General features: G+C 45.0%; 1 protein-coding gene across 4 annotated transcripts in view; it reads left to right on the plus strand.

Moving 5' to 3' along the window:
- Positions 1-21,264, plus strand: part of LOC147619891 (DHHA1 domain protein) — a 54,566-nt gene that overhangs the window by 26,317 nt on the left and 6,985 nt on the right. For 2 of the 4 annotated variants that reach the window (XM_086825751.1, XM_086825750.1), the window contains 4 exons: positions 180-278; positions 13,431-13,803; positions 13,924-14,058; positions 17,376-17,458. In XM_086825751.1, coding sequence (XP_086681877.1) covers positions 180-278; positions 13,431-13,803; positions 13,924-14,058; positions 17,376-17,458 — 690 coding nt within the window. The remainder of the gene's footprint in view (positions 1-179; positions 279-13,430; positions 13,804-13,923; positions 14,059-17,375; positions 17,459-21,264) is intronic. The other 2 variants (XM_086825753.1, XM_086825752.1) reach the window with 2 other exon arrangements.

A 21,264-nucleotide genomic window follows, 5' to 3' on the forward strand; every position in this document is an offset into this window, starting at 1 on the left:
AATTTGTAAATAAATGGTTCTACAAGTTGTCCTTAGTTTATAGTTGATTTGCTTGGGTTCGTGAATGTTAGGTGACATACCTTGATGAATTTTTTCTAAAACTCTTGACTTTGTGTAGTTGATTTTTCAATAATTTTTCTTGATGGTATTCAAAGAACTTTGTGGGCTTGTGAATGTAGGGTGAAGGACCTCGACACAGATGCTTTTGATGTCTTTTACCTCCTTGATTTTGTAGGACCAGAGGGGTTTGCTATCGAGCTTTGTACAAAAGATAAACAGTATGTTGCTACATCAATGCCATTATCAATTGAATTTTGTTTTTGTGTGTGTAAGAGAGAAACGTCTTTAGAAGACCGAGAGGGTCTATGAGATCAAAATGTAGTACAATGTATCCATGATGAATATTGAACGATGGAAAAGAAAAAAGCTAAAGTATCCATCCTCCAGAATAGAAGCAAAGCAGCCATAGCATCTCCCCCTATGATGGGAGCTCGCCGTATCATTGAAGGATATTCTGGATTTGCAGCCCTCCAGTGGAGGGATGAAGCCTTAGAGTTTTGAGGCGTCTGGCTCTCAAAAGGGATCATGCACACTCAATAGTGACACCCCATGTATGTGGGGCCAGAGGAGCACGTGTCCGTGTAGGCCGTCGTGGATCTAGTTGGTTCTATTGCTGCTCCCGTCGGGCCACTATAGTTCGTGGCTGTGGCCTCTTCCTGCACTATTACATGGGGCACTGTCGCTTGGGCCACTGAGGCTGAGGTTGTCATGGCTTATGAGGAGGAAGGTGGGGGGCTAGCCCTTTAGGTCTTTCACCTTCGCATCTGGACAATGCCAATCCCCCTATTCCATCTCCAAGTGCTAATTTATTTCTTTCTGTAATGGCTCCGGTAATTACATTTATCGTGCGCCGTGTGAGGCTCGTTTTCTTTCATAACGGAGGATTTGTTGGCGGAATTGAATGGTAGAAGCTCGCGAATGCGGGTCGGCAAGCTCTTCCAACTTTCTTTGGACCATAGGTCTAGCCACGGTAAGGCCGGCTCCTCATTCTCACTCCTTTACCTTATCTTTGATCTCTCATCACTCAATCTCGGGAAGGGAGAAGGGCCATTCGTCTAATTGTTCGCTCTGCGAACTAACAAATTTCATTCTTTCGAGGAAACCTGCCGGATGGCAGTACACCATCCTCACTTGCGGAGAAAACGTGCGGGCCTGTGCCCCCGCACGTAATCCTGTCAATAGTAAAAAAGGAAACGATTATCGTACATTAATCCATGCGAAGTGCAACGAGTTTAATGGCGCTCGACCCTTCATGTGGTTAGGAAATTCCATGGCAATGGTGGAGCCGGTACATTAGGTAGGTTTGAAGGTGCTAACGATGAGTCCAGCCTTTTCCGACGACGGAACATTATCCTAACCAACTACTTATCAGGGTGAGGTTCGGGACGGTCCCGACTGCATACTTATCGGTCTAGCTATGAATTCTCTTCAGTCACTTGTCCACTTGTAGTCTAGATATGAAAACAGAAAAGATTGGGGCTAGAGTGCCCAAATCTGAAAACAAGGTGACACCTGTTGGCTTTGGCCCAAAGCTTGGCGCCCCTTGCGGTATTTCTTTATTCAATTCCAAAAATATGAATGGCTGAGTACAACAGAAATCAGCCAAGAGATTACACCTGTATGTCCAATCTGACGGCCCACAATCCCTCTTAGCACAGAGGATCCATGCACACAGATCTGTGTCTCAAAATAACACACTGTGCCTCCCTCTGATCAGCCAAGACCACTAAGCAGGGCAGCCATGAGCATACATCTGGCATAACTCAAGTACATGATTCAACATCTCAGCTCATACATACATGTACTGTCCAAACTCTGTCTCAACCCTTGTCAATCTGCCATACCCCTCCTCTCACAAGGGGCCAGATAGCTCAAATCTGCAACAGACATCAAGCAGTAGAAAGAGAGATAGATGAACAGATGCGGAGCTTACCAAAATCAGCCCGTGCATTTGCACCGGAGGAAGCAACGGTACCTATCTGTACTTGCAGGCACTTGTTTCCACAACCCTGCTTCACACCCATGCACGTACTTGTCTGTACCCTCCTCCTTGTGTTCACTTCTATGCTGTCTTTGATTGTACAGTCCTGAAAAACAGCCCCGTACCCGTCTGTACTACCTCGGGATACGTGCCAGAAGCTATCCTTGCCTGCAGTCAGCACTTGTACACACCTGTACCTGCGCAACCAGTAGTAGCCGCGTGCTGTTTTGCTGCTGGTCGCTTGCGCCACCTGCAACAGTGATGCCCAGCACCTGTACTTGCACCTGATCTGGCCGTACAGTGTACCTGCAGAAGTACAGAACTGTACTTGCAGTCGTACAGCCTGTACAGCCTGAGTTCAGCAGCTGCAGCCGCCTGTTGCAGCCTGTCTTTGTCCCACAGTTCAGCGCCGCCTCTGTCCACAGCAGTACTTGCTGTCGTACAGACCTGTACGGCTGCTGTACGGCCTGCTCCAGCACACAGAAGTCAGCAGCAGCAACCCTTAATTAGCAGTCGACCCCTTCTCTTTAGCTTTTCCACGCATGAGCACAAGTGCATCAATCCTCCATGACTCTTTTTCCCAAAAAGAAGAGAGAGAGGGAGGAGAGAGAAGCACACACTCCAAAAGTGGAGTGGCCCCCTCCCCATAAAAATCCTAGGGCCCCAAACTTTAAAAGTCCCTAGGGGCCACTAAGGCCTAGGGGCAACTTTAATAAACATTAAAAGTTTAATGTTCTAGTTCCCCCCTTCACACCTAGGGATGTCCACACATCAGTAACTCTGTCCGGGCACCCCCCATGTGAATCATTCAATATTCTGACTCTGCAACCACCATGCCCACACTTGTGCTGTTCCATTTTCACAGGGCCATGACATACCCCCCTCTTGAAAAATGGCAAGCGTCCTCGATTGCATTCTGGTGATACAGCAAAATATCCAAAGTGAAATATACAATATGGCAAGATCAGCGTCCCAATCTCTCTAAGCCATGCACATGTATCAACATTCACTGGAAACCAATGGCATAGTAATAGTCCAAGTTGTATACCACTGTGAACCATACATATCCACAAAATCTCATGTGACTAGTACACATATATCATAGAAGTCCCATAAACAGATGTACTGTCAGCCTCAGTACCTTCGGGTGAGATAAAAACTGCACCAAGCGACCTCTAGATGTCATCTGAGCCTGTCTGTACCAAGGGAGTGGAGGTGCTACCCCCCTCTTGAGCATCAGGTAATGCTCCAGACCCATGCTCTGCTGAACCTGAATGAGCCACAACAAGAGTCGGCTCTAACTCAAAGGCATCGAGATAAAGCTGCAAAACCTGAGGTGAATCTGTTAAGTCACCTTCCTCCATCTACTTCGCATCCATCGGTGAATAGCTCTTGAACTTCACAAGATAGCGACGGGAAACTTTACCTCGTACCTTCCTTTCTTTATGTGCCAGTATCTGCTCTGGAATGAGAACCTCATCAAGTTCCTCAACTTCCGGCTGAGCCTCATCTGATACATCCTCAAGCACATCCCCACAGAAAGGTCTAAGAAGACTCACGTGAAAAGCATTGTGAATCCTCCAGTGATCTAGTAACTTCAAACGATAGGTTACCTCACCAATCTTTTCCAAAACCTGAAAAGGCCCATAATATCGCATGCTCAATTTAGGGAATAAGCGCTCTTTACCCTTCATCTTCTTGAGTCTAGCCTTTTCAAAGCGCAAAAGAACCCAATCACCCAATGCAAACTGTAAATCACGTTTGTGACGGTCTGCGGCTTTCTTTTGCTTCTGCTGAGTTTTCAGGAGTGCCAACTTAACTCTCCGATAAGCTTCATCCAGACTCTCCACATATTGATCAGCCTCAAAGATCTTATCCTTTGTATGCAAAATGGGTGGTACCTTCTTCCCTCCTTCCACAATCTCAAAAGGCGCCTTGCATGTCGAGGTATGTACAGTGTTGTTATATGCAAACTCCACCAAAGGAAGATACTTTTCCCATTGTTGCTTGTGCTCTGACACATAACACTTGAGAAGATCCAACACTGTAGAGTTAGCCTCTTCTGAACTGACCATCTGTCTGTGGATGAAATGACGATGAAAACTTGAGAGATGTACCCATGTTGTCAAACAACCCTCTCCAGAACAAACTCGTCATCCGTGGATCACGGTCACTAATGATAGACGTGGGCAAACCATGATACTTGAAGATATTCGCCATGAACAACTTCACCATATGATCCACTTTGATCGTCTTACGCACGGGAATGAAATGAGCCTGCTTACTGAACCTGCATATGATAGTCCAGATGCCATCATTTCCCGTTTGTGTCTGTGGAAGATCAAATATAAAATCCATGGCAATGCTCTCCCAAGGTCTATCTAGAATAGGTAAAGGCTGTAATAACCCTGGTGTCTTCTGACGGTCCAAACTTTACCTTCTGACATACGATGCATTGCCTCACAAAGGCATCAACATCTCTTCTCAAGGTTGGCCAATAAAAGAAAGTCTCCACTGCTTTAACCGTGGCGTCAATACCTCTATGACCTGCATACGGTGGAGCATGACTTTCAATCATAACCTTGAGTCGCAATGGCCTGGTAACACACAGTCTGCCATGCATCAATAAAAACCCATCTCTGAGAGTATAGTGCTCATGCCGCTGAGCCTCAGACATCTAATCATACAACCTTTCAAAGTCCTCATCATGGGCATACTGCTCTTTCATTTCATCAAGCTCATGATGATAAGCAAGTGAAACTGCAGAGACCTGTGGCTTGCGTGACAAAGTATCTGCCACTACATTCTTTTTGCCTTCCACATGCACAATCTGGAAGTGAAACATTGCCAAAAAGTTTGCCCAACGCATATGCTTCTCTGAAAGCTTAGTCTGCGTGAGGAAATAACGCAAGGTGTGATGATCTGTCTGTACAGTGAAATCAGCCCTAAGCAAGTAGTGTTTCCAGGTAGAAAGAGCGTGATTTACAGCCAACATCTCTTTCTCATAAACCTGTAAATGCTTCTCAGCATCTTGCAAAACTATACTCTCATAGGCTATGACATGTCCCTCTTGCATGAGAATTGCACCAATGCTTCTTCCACATGCATCACACTGGACAACAAAAGCCTTCGGAGGTCCGGTAACACCAATACTCGGTCCGAAGTAAGCTTTTCTTTGAGCTTTTTGAATGCTGTAATTTCCCGATCAGCCCATCTAAACGGAGTTGCTTTCTTCGTCAAAGCATGAAGAGGCGAAGCAATTTCAGCAAAGTGCCGTATGTAACGCCTGTAATAGGAACACAATCCTAGAAAACTGCGTACATCATGCACGGTCCTCAAAGCTGGCCAATTAAGTATTGCTTCCACCTTTGCTGGATCCATACGGACTCCATGCGCAGACACAATATGCCCCAAGAAATGTATCTCTTGCAAAAAGAACTCACTCTTTTTGCGATTAACAACCAGCCTATGGTTTCTGAGTTCTGCAAACACAATGGCCAAATGTCTTCTATGCTCTTCCTCAGTTCGTGAATGCACAATCATATCATCAAAGAATGTGCCCACAAACTCTCTATGAGGCCTGAAAATCCTGTCCATCATTCAGTTAAATGTGGCAGGCGCATTTGTCAAACCAAAGGGCATAACCAAGAACTCATACAACCCAAACGTGGTTCGGAATGCTGTCTTGTGCACATCCTCGGGTCTAATGCGTATCTGATGATACCCACTTTTCAAGTCAATACGACTAAAAATTGTGGAGCCCTGTAAGCGGTCCAAGATGTCATCGATCCTCGGTATGGGGAATCGATTCTTGATGGTATTCTTGTTCAGCGCCCTGTAATCAATACACATGCGCCAAGAACCATCCTTCTTCTGCACTAAGCACAGGTGAGCAAAAGGGTGATGAGCTAGGCTGTATCAACCCTTTATTCAATAGCTCTTGTACCTGACTCATAATCTTTTCTTGTTGGGCTACACTAACACGGTACGGCGGTCTATTCGGTGGAGTACTACCAGGAATCAGATCAATGGCATGATCTTCTGGCCTCTCAGAAGGAAGTTCTCCTGGCAATGACTCGGAAAAACAGTCTTGAAACCCACATAAGAAATCAGTCCTGTCCTTATCTAACATAGACAAATTAGACTTAGACGCATCATCCTGTGCATCCTTTACATAAATCAAGTACACGGAAAGATGCTTTTTCATTACTGATGAAATCGCCGAAGCGGATACAATAGGAACAGATTTCCCTTTGAGTTTTACATCCAATATATGTTCTTTCCCTCTATGAGTCAGAGTGATTTTCCTTTTGTAAGTATCCACCACCGCATGTACCCTGTGGCACCATGGCATCCCCAACAAAACATCACAGCCATCCAAAGGCATGATGAAGAACTCTTCGCTGTCCACATAACCCTGCAAATGAAGCCGAAGCTTCCCAATGATAGGAGTAACGGGTTCTGCATACCCTGGACAAGCCATATTAACCTCATGTAATGGCCCCATCTCCTCTGCGCGAATCCCCAATCGGCCAGCCAAATCTGGTGAAATGAAGTTGGCTCTAGCACCTGTGTCAAAGAAGATCAAGGCATTCTGATCTCTCACTTTGCCCCATCCCCTGCACAACTCTGTAGCTTCACCACCTGGCTGTTCCCCCACAAGATCAGGAACTAAGCCTGCAAAAGGTTTTGGTTTCTTTGGCTTGGGCTCTCCTTTATTGTCAGAGTCCTTTTGGGACTTTCTTTTGGGACAATTGAATGACATATGCCCCTCTTCAGTGCAGTAAAAACACTTATGAGCATCTCTCAAAGCCTGTCTTTCCTCAGAAGTCCTCTTGGGCATTGGCAACTTCTTATACTTTGTCTCTGAAGACCCTTTAGCATCACGAGAAGCATGCCCAAATTTTTCAGCTTTCTTGCCCAATTTCTTACTGCCTTTAAACCCAGATGATCCACCAGTGAGTAACGCATTAGCTGTCATGGCATTTTCAATCATCTGTGACATGTTCGTTACTCTTGTCTTTATACAATAATCTCGTACCTCTTTGGGCAACCCACAACAATACTTCTCTACCTGCTCAGATAATGGCACCGCACGATAAGAAGTCACTGGGAGTAAAACTTCCCAAAACTTCTTGTTATAATCCTCCAAACTATCACACTTTGAAGCATCCAATTTGTGCCATGCGGTCATAACATCCACCTCAAATGTAGATGTGAGCCATACGGAAGAGAAAACCTGTTTGAATTGGACCCTGGTAGTGGGTGCTATACCTGCAAAAGAAGAGTAGACCACCACTGCAAAGCATTGCCCTTGAGAAAAGTGGCAGCTTTCCTCACCTTAGAGGACTCAGTGTAATTCCCACCAGAAAAAGCAGCATCAAACTGCTGTAAAAAGGTAAGTGCTTTAAGTTTATCCTTGGCCCCACTGAATGTATCAAACTTCACTGCAGCTCCCCCTTCCTTGTAATCCTTTGCCTTTCCCATAGGCGTTAGATTATCATATGGAAGTGGTTTCGCAAGATTGCTGCCCCCAACATTCATACCCATCATTGGGTCAACATTTCCCATTCCCACACCAAGCATACCATACATTCCAGCCATGTTTCCAAACATTCCATTATGCATACCTGGCTGCATACCACCAAACATATTGCCTTGCATCCTAGGTTGCATGCCCCCAAACATATTTCCTTGCATACCGGACTGCATACCACCATACATATTCCCCTGCATACCAGGCTGAAAATTAGCTCCAAAAGGCCTGTGCATACCCATGCCTCCCTAAGGGTAACCCCCAGTCATAGATTGAAACACCGAGCCACCACCAAAATAACCTGGATGCATATTCTGCTGAGGAATAGGTGGCTGTCCATAGAAGGAACTCTGAGAGTTTGCACCATAAGCATGCTGCATGTTCGGAAACTGGCCAAAAGATGGTTCCTGTGGGATGGCACCACTATGACCCTGAGGAAGATTCTTAGAACGAACCTTCTTCTTCTTTTTCTCGGGCTCTGTGCGGGATCTCATAAATTCAGCAAATCTCTCACTCTGTGTGAGTTGCATAAATACATCCATAACACTAGCCAAGCGATCTTTGAACCGAGCATCATCATCCTCTTTACCATGCACATCTTCTGGCTGTGTTACATCCTCATAAGGCTCAACATCTGCAGCCTGTTCTCCTGCAAAAATATCCTCAGATACATCTCTCTCAGGAGAAGTCTCTTGCTCTTCTTCTTCATGATAGAAGTACTCATCCTCTGTATCAGACATGTTTGCTGAATTTTCAGCGATGGCTTTCTTCAAAGCAACCACGAGCTCACCCCCTTCAGAAAGTTGATGATTGGTCCCGGCAACGGAACCTTGAAACCGGCCTCTGATAGGAACCAGAGTGCGGTAGACTAGCAGTCACCCGTCCACTTGTAGTCTAGATATGAAAACAGAAAAGATTGGGGCTAGAGTGCCCAAATCTGAAAACAAGGCGACACCTGTTGGCCCCAAAGCTTGGCGCCCCTTGCGGTATTTCTTTATTCAATTCCAAAAATATGAATGGCTGAGTACAACACAAATCAGCCAAGAGATTACACCTGTATGTCCAATCTGACGGCCCACAATCCCTCTTAGCACAGAGGATCCATGCACACAGATCTGTGTCTCAAAATAACACACTGTGCCTCCCTCTGATTAGCCAAGACCACTAAGCAGGGCAGCCATGAGCATACATCTGGCATAACTCAAGTACATGATTCAACATCTCAGCTCATACATACATGTACTGTCCAAACTCTGTCTCAACCCTTGTCAATCTGCCATACCCCTCCTCTCACAAGGGGCCAGATAGCTCAAATCTGCAACAGACATCAAGCAGTAGAAAGAGAGATAGATGAACAGATGCGGAGCTTACCAAAATCAGCCCGTGTATTTGCACTGGAGGAAGCAACAGTACCAATCTGTACTTGCAGGCACTTGTTTCCACAACCCTGCTTCACACGCATGCACGTACTTGTCTATACCTTCCTCCTTGTGTTCACTTCTATGCTGTCTTTGATTATACAGTCCTGAAACACAGCCCCGTACCCGTCTGTACTACCTCGGGATACGTGCCAGAAGCTATCCTTGCCTGTAGCCAGCACTTGTACACACCTGTACCTGCGCAGCCAGTAGTAGCCACCTGCTGTTTTGCTGCTGGTCGCCTGCGCCGCCTGCAACAGTGATGCCCAGTACCTGTACTTGCACCTGATCTGGCCGTACAGTGTACCTGCAGAAGTACAGAACTGTACTTGCAGTCATACAGCCTGTACAGCCTGAGTTCAGCAGCTGCAGCCGCCTGTTGCAGCCTGTCTCTGTCCCACAGTTCAGCGCCGCCTCTGTCCACAGCAGTACTTGCTGTCGTACAGACCTGTACGGCTACTGTACGGCCTGCTCCAGCAAACAGAAGTCAGCAGAGCAGCAGCCCTTAATCAGCAGTCGACCCCTTCTCTTCAGCTTTTCCACGCATGAGCACAAGTGCATCAATCCTCCACGACTCTTTTTCCCAAAAAGAAGAGAGAGAGGGAGGAGAGAGAGGGAGGAGAGAGAAGCACACACTCCAAAAGTGGAGTGGCCCCCTCCCCATAAAAATCCTAGGGCCCCAAACTTTAAAAGTCCCTAGGGGCCACTAAGGCCTAGGGGCAACTTTAATAAACATTAAAAGTTTAATGTTCTAGTTCCCCCCTTCACACCTAGGGATGTCCACACATCATTAACTCTGTCCGGGCACCCCCATGTGAATCATTCAATATTCTGACTCTGCAACCACCATGCCCACACTTGTGCTGTTCCATTTTCACAGGGCCATGACAATAATCCATGCTTAAGAATGGAAATATGGGCTAAAAATTGGGTGAAAATGCAATTACTTCTCGAAGAACCTGTGGTTTGGTCTTTTGACGCACCCCTTGTCTCTCTCCTCAGACTTCTCCTTGTCTTCAATTCATCATTTTAGTGGTGACGTGTCCTCTTGAACTGAAAAACAAATCAAGGAATGGTGACTGGACTTCTGGCTCGAGCCAGAGATGGGAGATTTGTAGCAACATTGCCGCATGGCACATCTGGAGAGGTCGATGCAACGAAGCCATCAAAGGCATCCACACCTTGCATGCGGCGTCCATCAGGAGCGTTTGGCTCGACATCATTCATAGCCTCTGCGGCGGCCAGTGGGGAAGCTTTAGGGTGGTTGTGACCGTATGCGGAAGCGTCAGGAAGCCTTCTTGAGGCTCTAGCAACTTGGTCCTTTTCTCACAGATAGTGGTGGTGAGCCCACTTGGCACTACAGACCACCTGTGTGGTTATCCCCCCCCCCCCCCCCCCCCCCCCCCCCCACCCTGTGTATGAGATTGCCTTCTCCTCATAGAGTGGCCAGCCGGAGGAGAAGTGCATCCTTCCCCCCGTTTTTGTTCTTTGATTCTCGCTCCATGCATGGAGGCGAGTTTGTATCTAGCCTTTTGAGGCTGTTTTTTTGTTAACTAATAAAAGGATCTTGTTTGTGGGGAAAAAAAAGAAGAAGATGAAATAATTTCCCCATGGGCTTCTTGTACGAGAAAGATAGGGTAGATATAATCCGATATGATGCGTTGATGAAAATCATGACCTTGTTTTGCCAAGATTGACAATGAAGTCTCTTTCGTTGTCACGTGCACGCCCGTGCCATGACATAATCTTCGGCATGACCTTGTTTACACACCAGTCAAGAGGGCGACCAGAGCATCCAGTCGAAGGCAGCCATCAGGAAAGTTAATGCGCAAGCAAAGGGCGGTCAGAAGACAGCAGTTTGCAGCCATCTGTAAACGCAGATGTTGGCAGCTTCTGTGCAAGGTTAAAGCACCATAGCTGGTGGCCAAGTTCTGGGCAGCAAGGCGGCTGTATGGACAGCAAACACACTTCAACAGGGCAGCCCAAACAGTCCCAAATCAGGTCCATAGGAGTCCATACAGGTGGACAGCAAGTAAGTCAAGTCTTTACATTTTCTTGCAAGCAATAAAGCAAACACACCTATAAGGTGGGGGCCCTTAAGAGGGTGGGTTGGGACCCAATCTGGTGTTCGTGGTGTACTTCTCTCAATCCTACTCCTCAATCTCAGTTTCAGCTGTGTTTAAGCATCATTATCCTAGCATTAAATCACTTCCGCAAGCAAGTGCATGTTATACCATCCCCAGTGACCTTCAAGAAGTGCTCTCTATATGACTCAAGCTTCAGGGAAAGCTTGGCTGGGGATATCCATGTCTGCCTTGTATGAAGCCTGGTTAGGTCCAGACAGATGAGGGGGTTGATCTCCCGCCATGAGAGATCAAGAAAGGGGGAGTCAAGGCTGTGCTCAAAGGGGGGTAGGCAGTCCATGTGAATGCCATGTGACTTGAACTAATTAGTGCTCTGGACTCCGTGCATACCGGCAACAGCTTCGACCCTCTGGTGCCAATTGTTTAGAGGACTCCAAACCCAGCTATGCGAGGTGATCTCTATGTAGTGTGTAGACATGGCTGTATGTATGTAATGGCCTCGAACATTGGTATGAGGTGTTAAAGAGCGTAATCTTGGTCTTCCCAAGATTCACGGTGAGGTCCCACTCATTACAAAAGGCATGCAATGTCACTGCAACCCCTCAAGTGATGAGTCAGAGATGAGGTCTATGTCATCTGCATATAGCAGAATAGGTATCATCATTTGTGCCACTCAGTCAGTCCAATCAATCAATGAAGCCTGTGATCTCTCTATGTATAGCCCAACTCATCAATATACAAACTGAATAGTGTGGGAGAGAGTGGGCAGCCCTTTTTGACCCCATTAGTTCTACAGACTTCTCCAGAGAGCCCCCTCGCATGCGCCCAGACTCTACCAGTCGTAGAAATCCACCATGCCCACGTATCATGTCTGGTGGAAATTGGAGCTCCTGCAATCGTCCCATCAAGTAGGACCGAGGCACAGAGTGAAAGGCTTTGCAGAAATCCAAAGGCAGCAATATACATGTTTCTCTGGCCTCGCCTCCTCTATGACGGATCGTAGTGTAAAGATGTGATCAAGTGTAGACCTTAAGCCTGCCTGCCCCAATGCTCTGTCTCCAAGCCTCTTTGACAAGAAGGTGATCTCAGCCTCTAGTACTGCTCCAGTAATCTTGGCCATTGTATGGCCAATCATGATAGTCGTATAATTATTTGGATCCATGGGGTCTCCTGCTTTGTGGAGAGAGAGAGACGTCTACAAAAGATTTAAATGGTTTTATTGGACCAAAAAGTGATACAATAAATCCACCAAAGGACTAGCTCATGGAAAAGAAAACAAACTAGCTACCCTTACAAAGCAAAGATCATGTAAAGAGAGAGAGAGAGAGAGAGAGAGAGAGAGAGAAATGAAATGAAATGAAATGTTATATTAACGTCTTCAAAAGGCCAAAGTGACCTATGAGACCAAAGTTACAACCATGTGACATCTGATACACTGTGTGGAAAAGAAAGGAAAGGAGATAGCCCCACAATATATCAGTAGTGGGGAAGCTAATGCTACTAGTCAAAATGGGTACATGAGTACATGGATACCTGAATACATGAATATGGGGGAGTACAAAAGTGACAAATGAGTACAACAATATATGGCTGGAGTCGTAATCATCCTAGGAGCTCTAGCATGGGTCTATGAGACAAAAGGTGTACAATGTGTCCATGGAATCTCATCATGGAAAAAAAGATAACATAACAAAAAGAACTAACACTAATCCCTAGGTGAATGTAGATACGCATGGATCATCATCATCATCCTCACCATCCTCATCATCGTGGATACAAAGTGGGTGTAGATGATAAGGGCATGTGAGTTTGGAGAGGTAGCTATCCATCGATGTGTGGTAGGGGTCCATAAAGGATGTCCAGCATTGGCGTCTGTCCATGTCAAGTGCATCCACCTGTACCAAGGTGAGAGCTATGATCGGTCTAACTTATTTGATGCACTAACACCTTTGCAATATTTGTTGCTTTACATCCCATAAACTATCAGTTGAGAGAAATATATCCACTGGATCCTTGACTCTCTGTCAAACTTGCATACTTACGTCTTCTTGTACTGTATTTCAAGGCATCTATCTGGTACTTTTTTGACCCATTTTGTAAGGACAGCCCTAAAAGAGGTCACCTACCTCCCCGGCTTCTTTTTTTGAGCGATTTTCATGAGTTGATGAACGTTAGGATTCTGATAATTTAATGAAGCTCCCTTCCTTAAAACTGTAGTCTTTAATATCTTTTTCCTTCTATGAATTTCTATCATTTTTCATGCCAGGGGTACTGAGGATCTTTTTACTTATATGACAACATCAAGATTCAGAAAATGGCAGGACTAATCCAATGCTTGTGCTGCAGTGCAGAGTTGTAGTTCTTGATCATCACAAGACAGCATACGATGCGCTGTCAACAAAGTCTCCCATTCCTGACAACTTGAGTAGGAACATTGACATGAAGAAAAGTGGTGCAACGATTTCTTATGATTACTTCACAAATAAGTTACAACCTAGCCTAAGCTCCAGTCTTGAATCAAATACCCCTACTGGAAAAGGTCGATGTGGAAGGTTGACGTTGGTACCCCAACAGGACTTGTCACGCATCAAGCGGATTTTTGAGTATATTGAAGATGCTGATTTGTGGAAGTGGAACCTTCCTTTTAGCAAGGCTTTCAGCAGTGGTCTTAGTTGTCTTAATATTAATTACAATGCGAATTCGAACCCTGAATTGTTTAATCAGGTAATGCAGTTTTCTTATCCTAGAGACATTTGAAAGAGGGTTTTGAATTTAACTGTTTGGGAAGGTTGACTTCATGGTTCATTAGCTTGGTTATACTGAAACGGGTTTCCTTCTCTGCAGCTACTTTCACTTGATCCTTCAGAAGTCATCAAGAGTGGTGAGAAGCAATTGTCATCAAATCAGGTTCAGATTGATGCAGCCATTCAGAATTCTTTTGTCATCAATCTGGGCCAGGGGAAGTTTGGGCGATGCCTGGTAAACATGCTTCCATTTTGTCCCGGGTACTCTACTTACAAAAAATGTGTGTGTGTTTTCCTTCCTTGTTTTCGACATGGATTCGCAGCCTCATGTTGTCTACTCTCATCGTGGAGATAAGGGTCCGGAGGAAATGGACCTCAAGAGACTCAAAGAATTGGTCACTGTCAACCATGATAAACCTGATGCACAGTATCTATTTGATGTATTGCATAAGGATTTTGAAGGAAATCAGACTGCCTGGAATAAGCCTAAACCCACTTTGAAATACAAAATTTCTGTCCAAACTATACTGCCGAGATTTGAGAAATTCTCGGAATGCGGAGTCGTTATGTTTTATCCTCGGAAAATGCCTACTGCAAATGATGATGCTCAGTGGGTTAAGAACTTGCTCGGTGGATGCTATGTTGATGGGGTTTATTATGTTGCAGGTGGCTTTTGTGAAGTGGTACTCTCAGAACCAATATACAAGCAGCAATTGCTAGAAAAATCGCCTCTGTTTGTGGAAACATCAATAGGGCAGGCAAAGCCTACTCTAGCCAAAACAACGAATACAGTGCTGGTTGCTAACATAGGAGTGCAAATAAGAACAAGAGCAAGGCAGCCAGCTCATATGCTTGCTAGAATTGAACAGACCGTGAAAAATGCTGCAAACAAGGATAAGAATTTGGATTCAGAGGGTTGGCAAATCCCAAACCCTAGAAAGGTTGTTTCTATTTAAGATCGACCGTTATAGTCTAGAATGTGGACTGAATCATCTTCCTCTTAGAGTAAAGCTTGCTCATCCGGAGAAATTGATACAAGAAAGCTTTGGACTGGAGTAGTTCAAGAAGGTGGAATGCAGACTTATAGAATATGCAGCAAATGTTAATATGGCTTGCACCCCTCAATAAAATGATCATGAAGACATCTCTTAAATGCATGTCATATAATGCACAGGGTTTAAGCAACTTGAATAAATGGAGGTTGGTATGGGTCTATGTACATAGAATGAAGCGAGACATAGTATGTCTTGAGGAACATAAGCAACATGCTTTGGCTGGCCGGACTGGATTCTTTGATGGATACTGTATATATTAAGCTGGTTGTTCTACTTTCTTAGTGGGTGTTTTCTTGTCAGACAAGAATTGCAGCCGGTAGTTGCTTACAATGTACCGGATGGCAGGTTGCTCATTGTACAGTGCATGCTCAATGGTGAGACTTACCAGTTTGCATCTGTATGTGAGAAGAGAACAGAAGAAATTAGTGGCGATGGCTCTCACATGGGGGAGGGGGGGGGGGGTCGTAGAAACAATAGCTCCATCCTGGCCTCGTAGCCTGTGAATACCATCTCTCCTTCTATAGGGGCCGGCTATCTCGAAGAAATCTCCTGTGATTATGTCCCTTGCTTGGATCCAGAATGAAGCTCTGGCATGGTATTTGTACTCCCACCCTCCTTTCCTTTATGGATCTAATCTCAGTGCGGGTGGCAGCACATGGGCTATTTGGGGAACGCTCCTAAAGCCACTGTAAAGAGGCTAGGCCCCTCCTCAGACTCTGCTCCTGCTCCCAAAATCCCTCCAATCTATTCTGGGCTGCCTCCTGCAAGAAACCACTGATCTCCCCTAGGCCAACATCTAGCGTGCACGCAGCAGAGCTTGAGGTAAAGTCCAATCCTGTCCAAGTATCCTCTATCTTGCTGCTGCAGATCTCAGAGTCCTGAATGAGGCTGTCCGGAATCCTAGAGCTCACATGCCTGTCGTGCCTCCAAGGGTCCTATGCATAGGCATATTCATGGACAAGCATCCTAAGAACTACATGCATAGGTATCCCAAGCGTTTTCATGCATAGGAATTCCAAGTTACATGCGTAACCTACCTCATAATACTATAGGAAATAACAAGATTAGCTATGGTTCTAACCATCAAAACTCGTCAACTATGACTACTAGTAGACAAGTAAGCATTGTTTCAAGCTTTCTTTCCGAAGCTTTGGCATGTCTCCAAATGTAAAGAAGCTCAATGATGTCTCCATGAAGTTGAAGTTACGAGATAGTTGGACTATGCATGATGTCTTGTTAAATATTAATAGTGATTAATGTGGGAATAAACAAGTGCTAGGTGGTTGAGTAAACTAGCATTGAATGTAAGCCTTAAATAAAGCGGTTCCAATGTGTGTGAACAACCGCTAGTTTGTGTAAGTCTCTTGTGTAGGAGCAGCCTCTTTAAAGACATATGTGGTGGCATCATATTTGGCATATGTGGTGGCATCATACTTAGAATATTTGGTGGAATCTTATTTAGCATATGTGGTGGCATCAAATCAAGCATATGCTTAGAATATGTAATGAGGTCTCTCCTATAAAAAGGACCTACTTGTTTAATGAATTTATGCTTTCCACTACATCTTGTACTCCCATAAATCCCCATAATCTTGTGTTGATTCTCTTGTTCATTATCATCTCTCCTTCTTCTCCTCACTATTGTGTGGTTGCACTCTCTAGACACTTGCTATCGATTGGTATCAGAGGAACTGCTTTACAGCCCGTGGAGCTTTGCGCGTAGATCTAGCTGCCGTCTCAGAGCCAAGCGCCGCCCAACTTTGCCATCTCTCCCTCTTCTCCTCACTATTGTGTGGTTGCACTCTCTAGACACTTGCTATCAATTGGTATCAGAGGAACTGCTTTACAGCCCGTGGAGCTTTGTGCGTAGATCTAGCTGCCATCCCAGAGCCAGCCACCGCTGCCCAAAGCCAAGCACTGCCGCCCCAAAGCCCTGTGCCGCCAACTGCCGTCGTTCAGAGCCAGCCGTCGGCCAATCAGGCGGCACTCGTGCCCAACACACCGCCGCCGCCAGCCAACTGGGTGGATCCGCTTCAGCGAGCGCTGCACCCAAGGCTGTCTCAGCCGCCGCCTGCGCCCGAGTCCTCCTCCGCCGCCACCTGCGCCAGTGTCCCTGCCTCAGCTGCCTAGTTTTGCCGCCACCCTACTGGCCTGGTTGTGTGTGTATAACCTCAAGTACAAGGCATAATAATAAAATGCTGTCCATATGGTGTCCTTTAAATGTATTAGAATGATGAGGTCAGGGGGAAAAAAACCCTCAAATATAGAAGGCATAAAGTGCCCCTTATAAGCCCATGTTTATGCCTAGTACTACCACACTGAATTTTCCTATACATTCAGTCTCTGTGGATGATACTGCAATGGTAGGCTACTTTTTGGTAGCTCACGAGATGTTATCTAATGAAGAGGCATAACTTGTAGTGGACACAAGACTTGCTCTTTTGTCTTTCCATGTAAAGCTCAAGCTTCTAAAATGCTTCCTCTTTATGTGTAACAGGCTGTTGACGATGACAATGTGGCAGACTTGAGAAGTGAACTTGGACATCAACTTGCAAGCAAAAGTCTTGCTCTTGGCTTAAGGTTGTCTGTGGAGTTTTTATTTCTTTTCTCGAATTTCAGCAGAAAACTATACTCTTAAGGAGCTAAATAATGTTTGCAATATGCTGAATGCATTTGAGAGTCGCGATTTGTGACTATGTTTTGTCCAAGTCTGGAAATGGAAGCAGTTTGATGCTCTTTAAGTGCCGGGAAACTGTTTCAGTTTGTGACCTTTTCTGGTCCAAAGAGTAGCTTGAAAAAGAGGCCTATATTACAAAAGTATCATTGGACTTGAGATGCACGTTTTCATAGGGGTGGCCCACAGGATCTTAATATTTACTTAATTAAGAAAAACATACACAATGCAAAAGGAGCATGGATGCAGATGTAGATTTTGTGCATCAGTGTGGTGTACGTGCTCGTGCTGTGTGCTCCACACTAGGGACTGATGATGGGCCAGTCCCCTTCCCCCTTCTGATTTCTAAATTTGTTTACAAAGCTTTGCGGGTGCACAATGAAACTTATCACTTGGAGTCACGAATTTCTGTTATACAGAGTAAGAAGCAACTTCTGCAATCAGCTCAGTGTCAATGTCAAAACTCCACATAGCTCTCGTGAGCCCTAGGACCCGGAGGGTGGACTAACAAGATGCCTTGGTGTGACTTGTCGCTTAGGGTCCAGGAACACATTGTCTTTGTAGCTCTGCTTTACCTCAGCTACCACATGTAGTGCCTCCTGCATGTAGCCGGAGTATTAGATAGATCGCGTTGTCCTACATAGGAGTCAAGGGGTTTAATTTCCAATTTCTTTGTTTTACTAGCTTGGAAAAGATGATAAAGAGTCTTAAGATCGACCTTCCACCTCAGGAGGAATGTTGTCTTCATTGTCTGGTACTAATGCTGTAATGTTGATTGCTAGTACAGAACTGGTACGAGAAGCCAATGTGGCCATGGACCCTCGAAGTTGCTGTTGGAATTGTTGCTGCATCTACTTCAAAGCCTATTGCCAATCCGCTGGAGTTGGATTGCTAGGCTAGTTGGTCAGGTCCTCCATAGTAGTAGACTAAGATGAGGACTCCGAATATTGGGGCTTTGGGGGTTGTGTGTGTTGATGCCTTTGAGCCCTAGTGAGAACCATGAACAAGTAGGGGGAGCAGATACATAATGTGAATTGGAGAAGGTAGATAGCGAGGCTATTATAGACCATCCTGTATAAGGAGGAAGTTCAGCTGGAACCGGGAGAGTATTGGGGTTAGATGCCGATGGAGAGGGAGAGGGGAACATTTATTGGGGCAATGGTAAGGTGATCCCATGAATGCCCGTGTGTCTATAAAATGTGACATTTGGCCTGAGCTATGTCTGCAGTTCGGTTGGTGCAGGCTGATGTAGAACAAATTTTGCTTTGAAGAAATCCCTGGTTGTGAGGGCAGGCACCGACCAAAGAAGCACACAAACTCTGTTGGGAAGGAGAACCACTGGTCTGGAACAAGTATGCACATGGCAGCCTGCAGGGCATTATGTTGCAGAATATCACCTTTCATGCTCTTTTTTTTTTTGAAAAAAAAGGTGTGACTATGCTGTGATTTGATGGCGTAGCACATGCTACATTTTTTTCCCCTTGTTTGTGTATGGGCTGGCCGACAGGGCTTTGAAAAAGCTAATCGTCAAATAGGACGTTTTTTTGGGGGTTTTTTGTTTGTTTGTTGGGTTTGCACATAGAGACGGCTGGTCAGCACGGCTTTTCCTTTTCCTCTTTGCGTGCACTGGCCATTGTGCATGCTTGGCTTGATATAGGCTGATTGTGGCTGGTCTATGTGGCTTTTGTGTGAAAAGCCTTGATTAATGTTAAAGGCTAATAGCCTCAACGTTATAAAACATTTACGTAAAAAATTTGTTTTAAAAGTCGTGGCTCTCCAGAATGTCCCTTGAATATGTCGATTCAATGCACAAGGTGCTGTTGGCGCAAATCAAAGGCTAGAAGAGGGTGGAAAAGGTGCTGAATTGCTCTCCTGCCATAGATGTGTGTGCCCGAGTATCGCTTACAACATTCCATCATTTTTTCTTTTGTAGAAGAAGCTTTTACAAAATTTTGGGAAAAATCATAAATCTGAAAAAATTGGGCAAAGGGGCCAAAATTGGCTGGAACATTCTCTCTTGCTCTTCCATACAACCCTTGCTAAGGCTGATTTTAGGGTTAGGGTTTGGTTGTGGGCATCCTACAGGTTGGAGTTTATTTGCTCTGATACCATTGTTAAGCTTTTAGCTTAATTAAATATTCTTTAATATAATTAAAGAGATTAATACTTAAATACTAGAGTAAATACGAGGTAAAGAGCAAAAAGCTGTGTTGTGTTGCATTGAGACACAAGGCCTTGTTAAATAGGGCTTGAATAGATGCAAATGAAGAGGCACATCCTTGATGAAAGGGTGTGACTCTTGAATGAATAGTTATGTCCTTTGGACGTAGAGATGTGTCCTTAAGGGATGACCCATGTGATAGGGTGTGACCCTTCGCTCGTGTCCTTTCAATGATTGAAGGCTAATCAAGAGTAGTTAGAGAGAGAAGGTCACAATCGTGACAGAGGATTGCAAGCCTATTGCCACTCCGGCTGAGACAAGTTTTAGGCTTAGTAGCTTTGATGCTACTCTTTACAGCCAAGTTGTTGTGTATGCCTTATCTATGTGTGCAACACACAGTGAGACATATCATACGGTGTTTCTTTGCTGAGTAAGTTCATGCACATCCCAGGTACAAAGCATTGCCAAGCTATGAAGTGCATATTCATCTCTCCAGGGTACACAGTCACTTGGATTGTTCTATGCCTGGGGTGAGCTATGTGCTTACGGTGATTCACATCAGGTTGGAGACTTTGACACTAGACAATTCATAGTCCACCAGTAGTAATTGCTTTTTGTTAGGCAATTGTTCCATTTTCATGGCTTAGCAAGAAGCAACCTACTGTGGCAGCTTCATCTTCTGAAGTTGAGTACAAAACAAACTTCACAAGCACGGTTGAGTGTGTATGGTTAAGAAGATTGTTGGTCCTATACTCACATATAGTCAGAGTGCTTTGGCTGTTGCCGAGAATTCTGTGTTTCATATAGAGACAAAGCGCATTTAGGTCCACCATCATTTTGTGAGAGAGCGGCTACATGCAAGTGATATCAACCTTATCTTTTGTCCATCTTAGGACAACCTAGTAGATGTGTTACGAAGGTGCTTCCATGAGAAAAGTTCCAAGCATTCCACAGGGCTAAGGGCTTACTTCCTTTTTGGGATTGATACTAGGTTGTCCATCTTAGGACAACCTAGTAGATGTGTTACGAAGGTGCTTCCATGAGAAAAGTTCCAAGCATTCCACAGGGCTAAGGGCTTACTTCCTTTTTGGGATTGATACGGTCTCAGTACATTCACATTACCACTACAAGGGGGATTTGAGAGATGCACATTTAGTAGTGGCAAATGTGTTATGGGGTTAGGAATTAAGTGCTAGGGGTGCACATACACATGCTAGTGAATAAAAGGGTTAGTGGTAAATGTGTTAGGGGGTTAGGAATAAGTGCTAGGGGTGCATATACACATTCTACGGGTGCATATATATATATGCTAGGGGTGCATATACACATGCTACGGGTGCACATACACATATGCTAGTAAATAAAAGGGGTAGTGGTAAATGTGTTAGGGGGTTAGGAATAAGTGCCAAGGGTGCACATACACATGCTAGTAAATAAAAGGGCTAAAAACGTTAGTACTCACATATGCTAGCAAATAAAAGGGTTAGGAATAAGTGCTAGGGGTGCACATACACATGCTAATAAATAAAAGGGTTAGTGGTAAATGTGTTA

Source organism: Cibotium barometz, chromosome 32 (assembly GCF_041138505.1).
Source record: "Cibotium barometz isolate CiBa-2024 chromosome 32, ASM4113850v1, whole genome shotgun sequence".
In the NCBI taxonomy this organism is placed as follows: domain Eukaryota; kingdom Viridiplantae; phylum Streptophyta; class Polypodiopsida; order Cyatheales; family Cibotiaceae; genus Cibotium; species Cibotium barometz.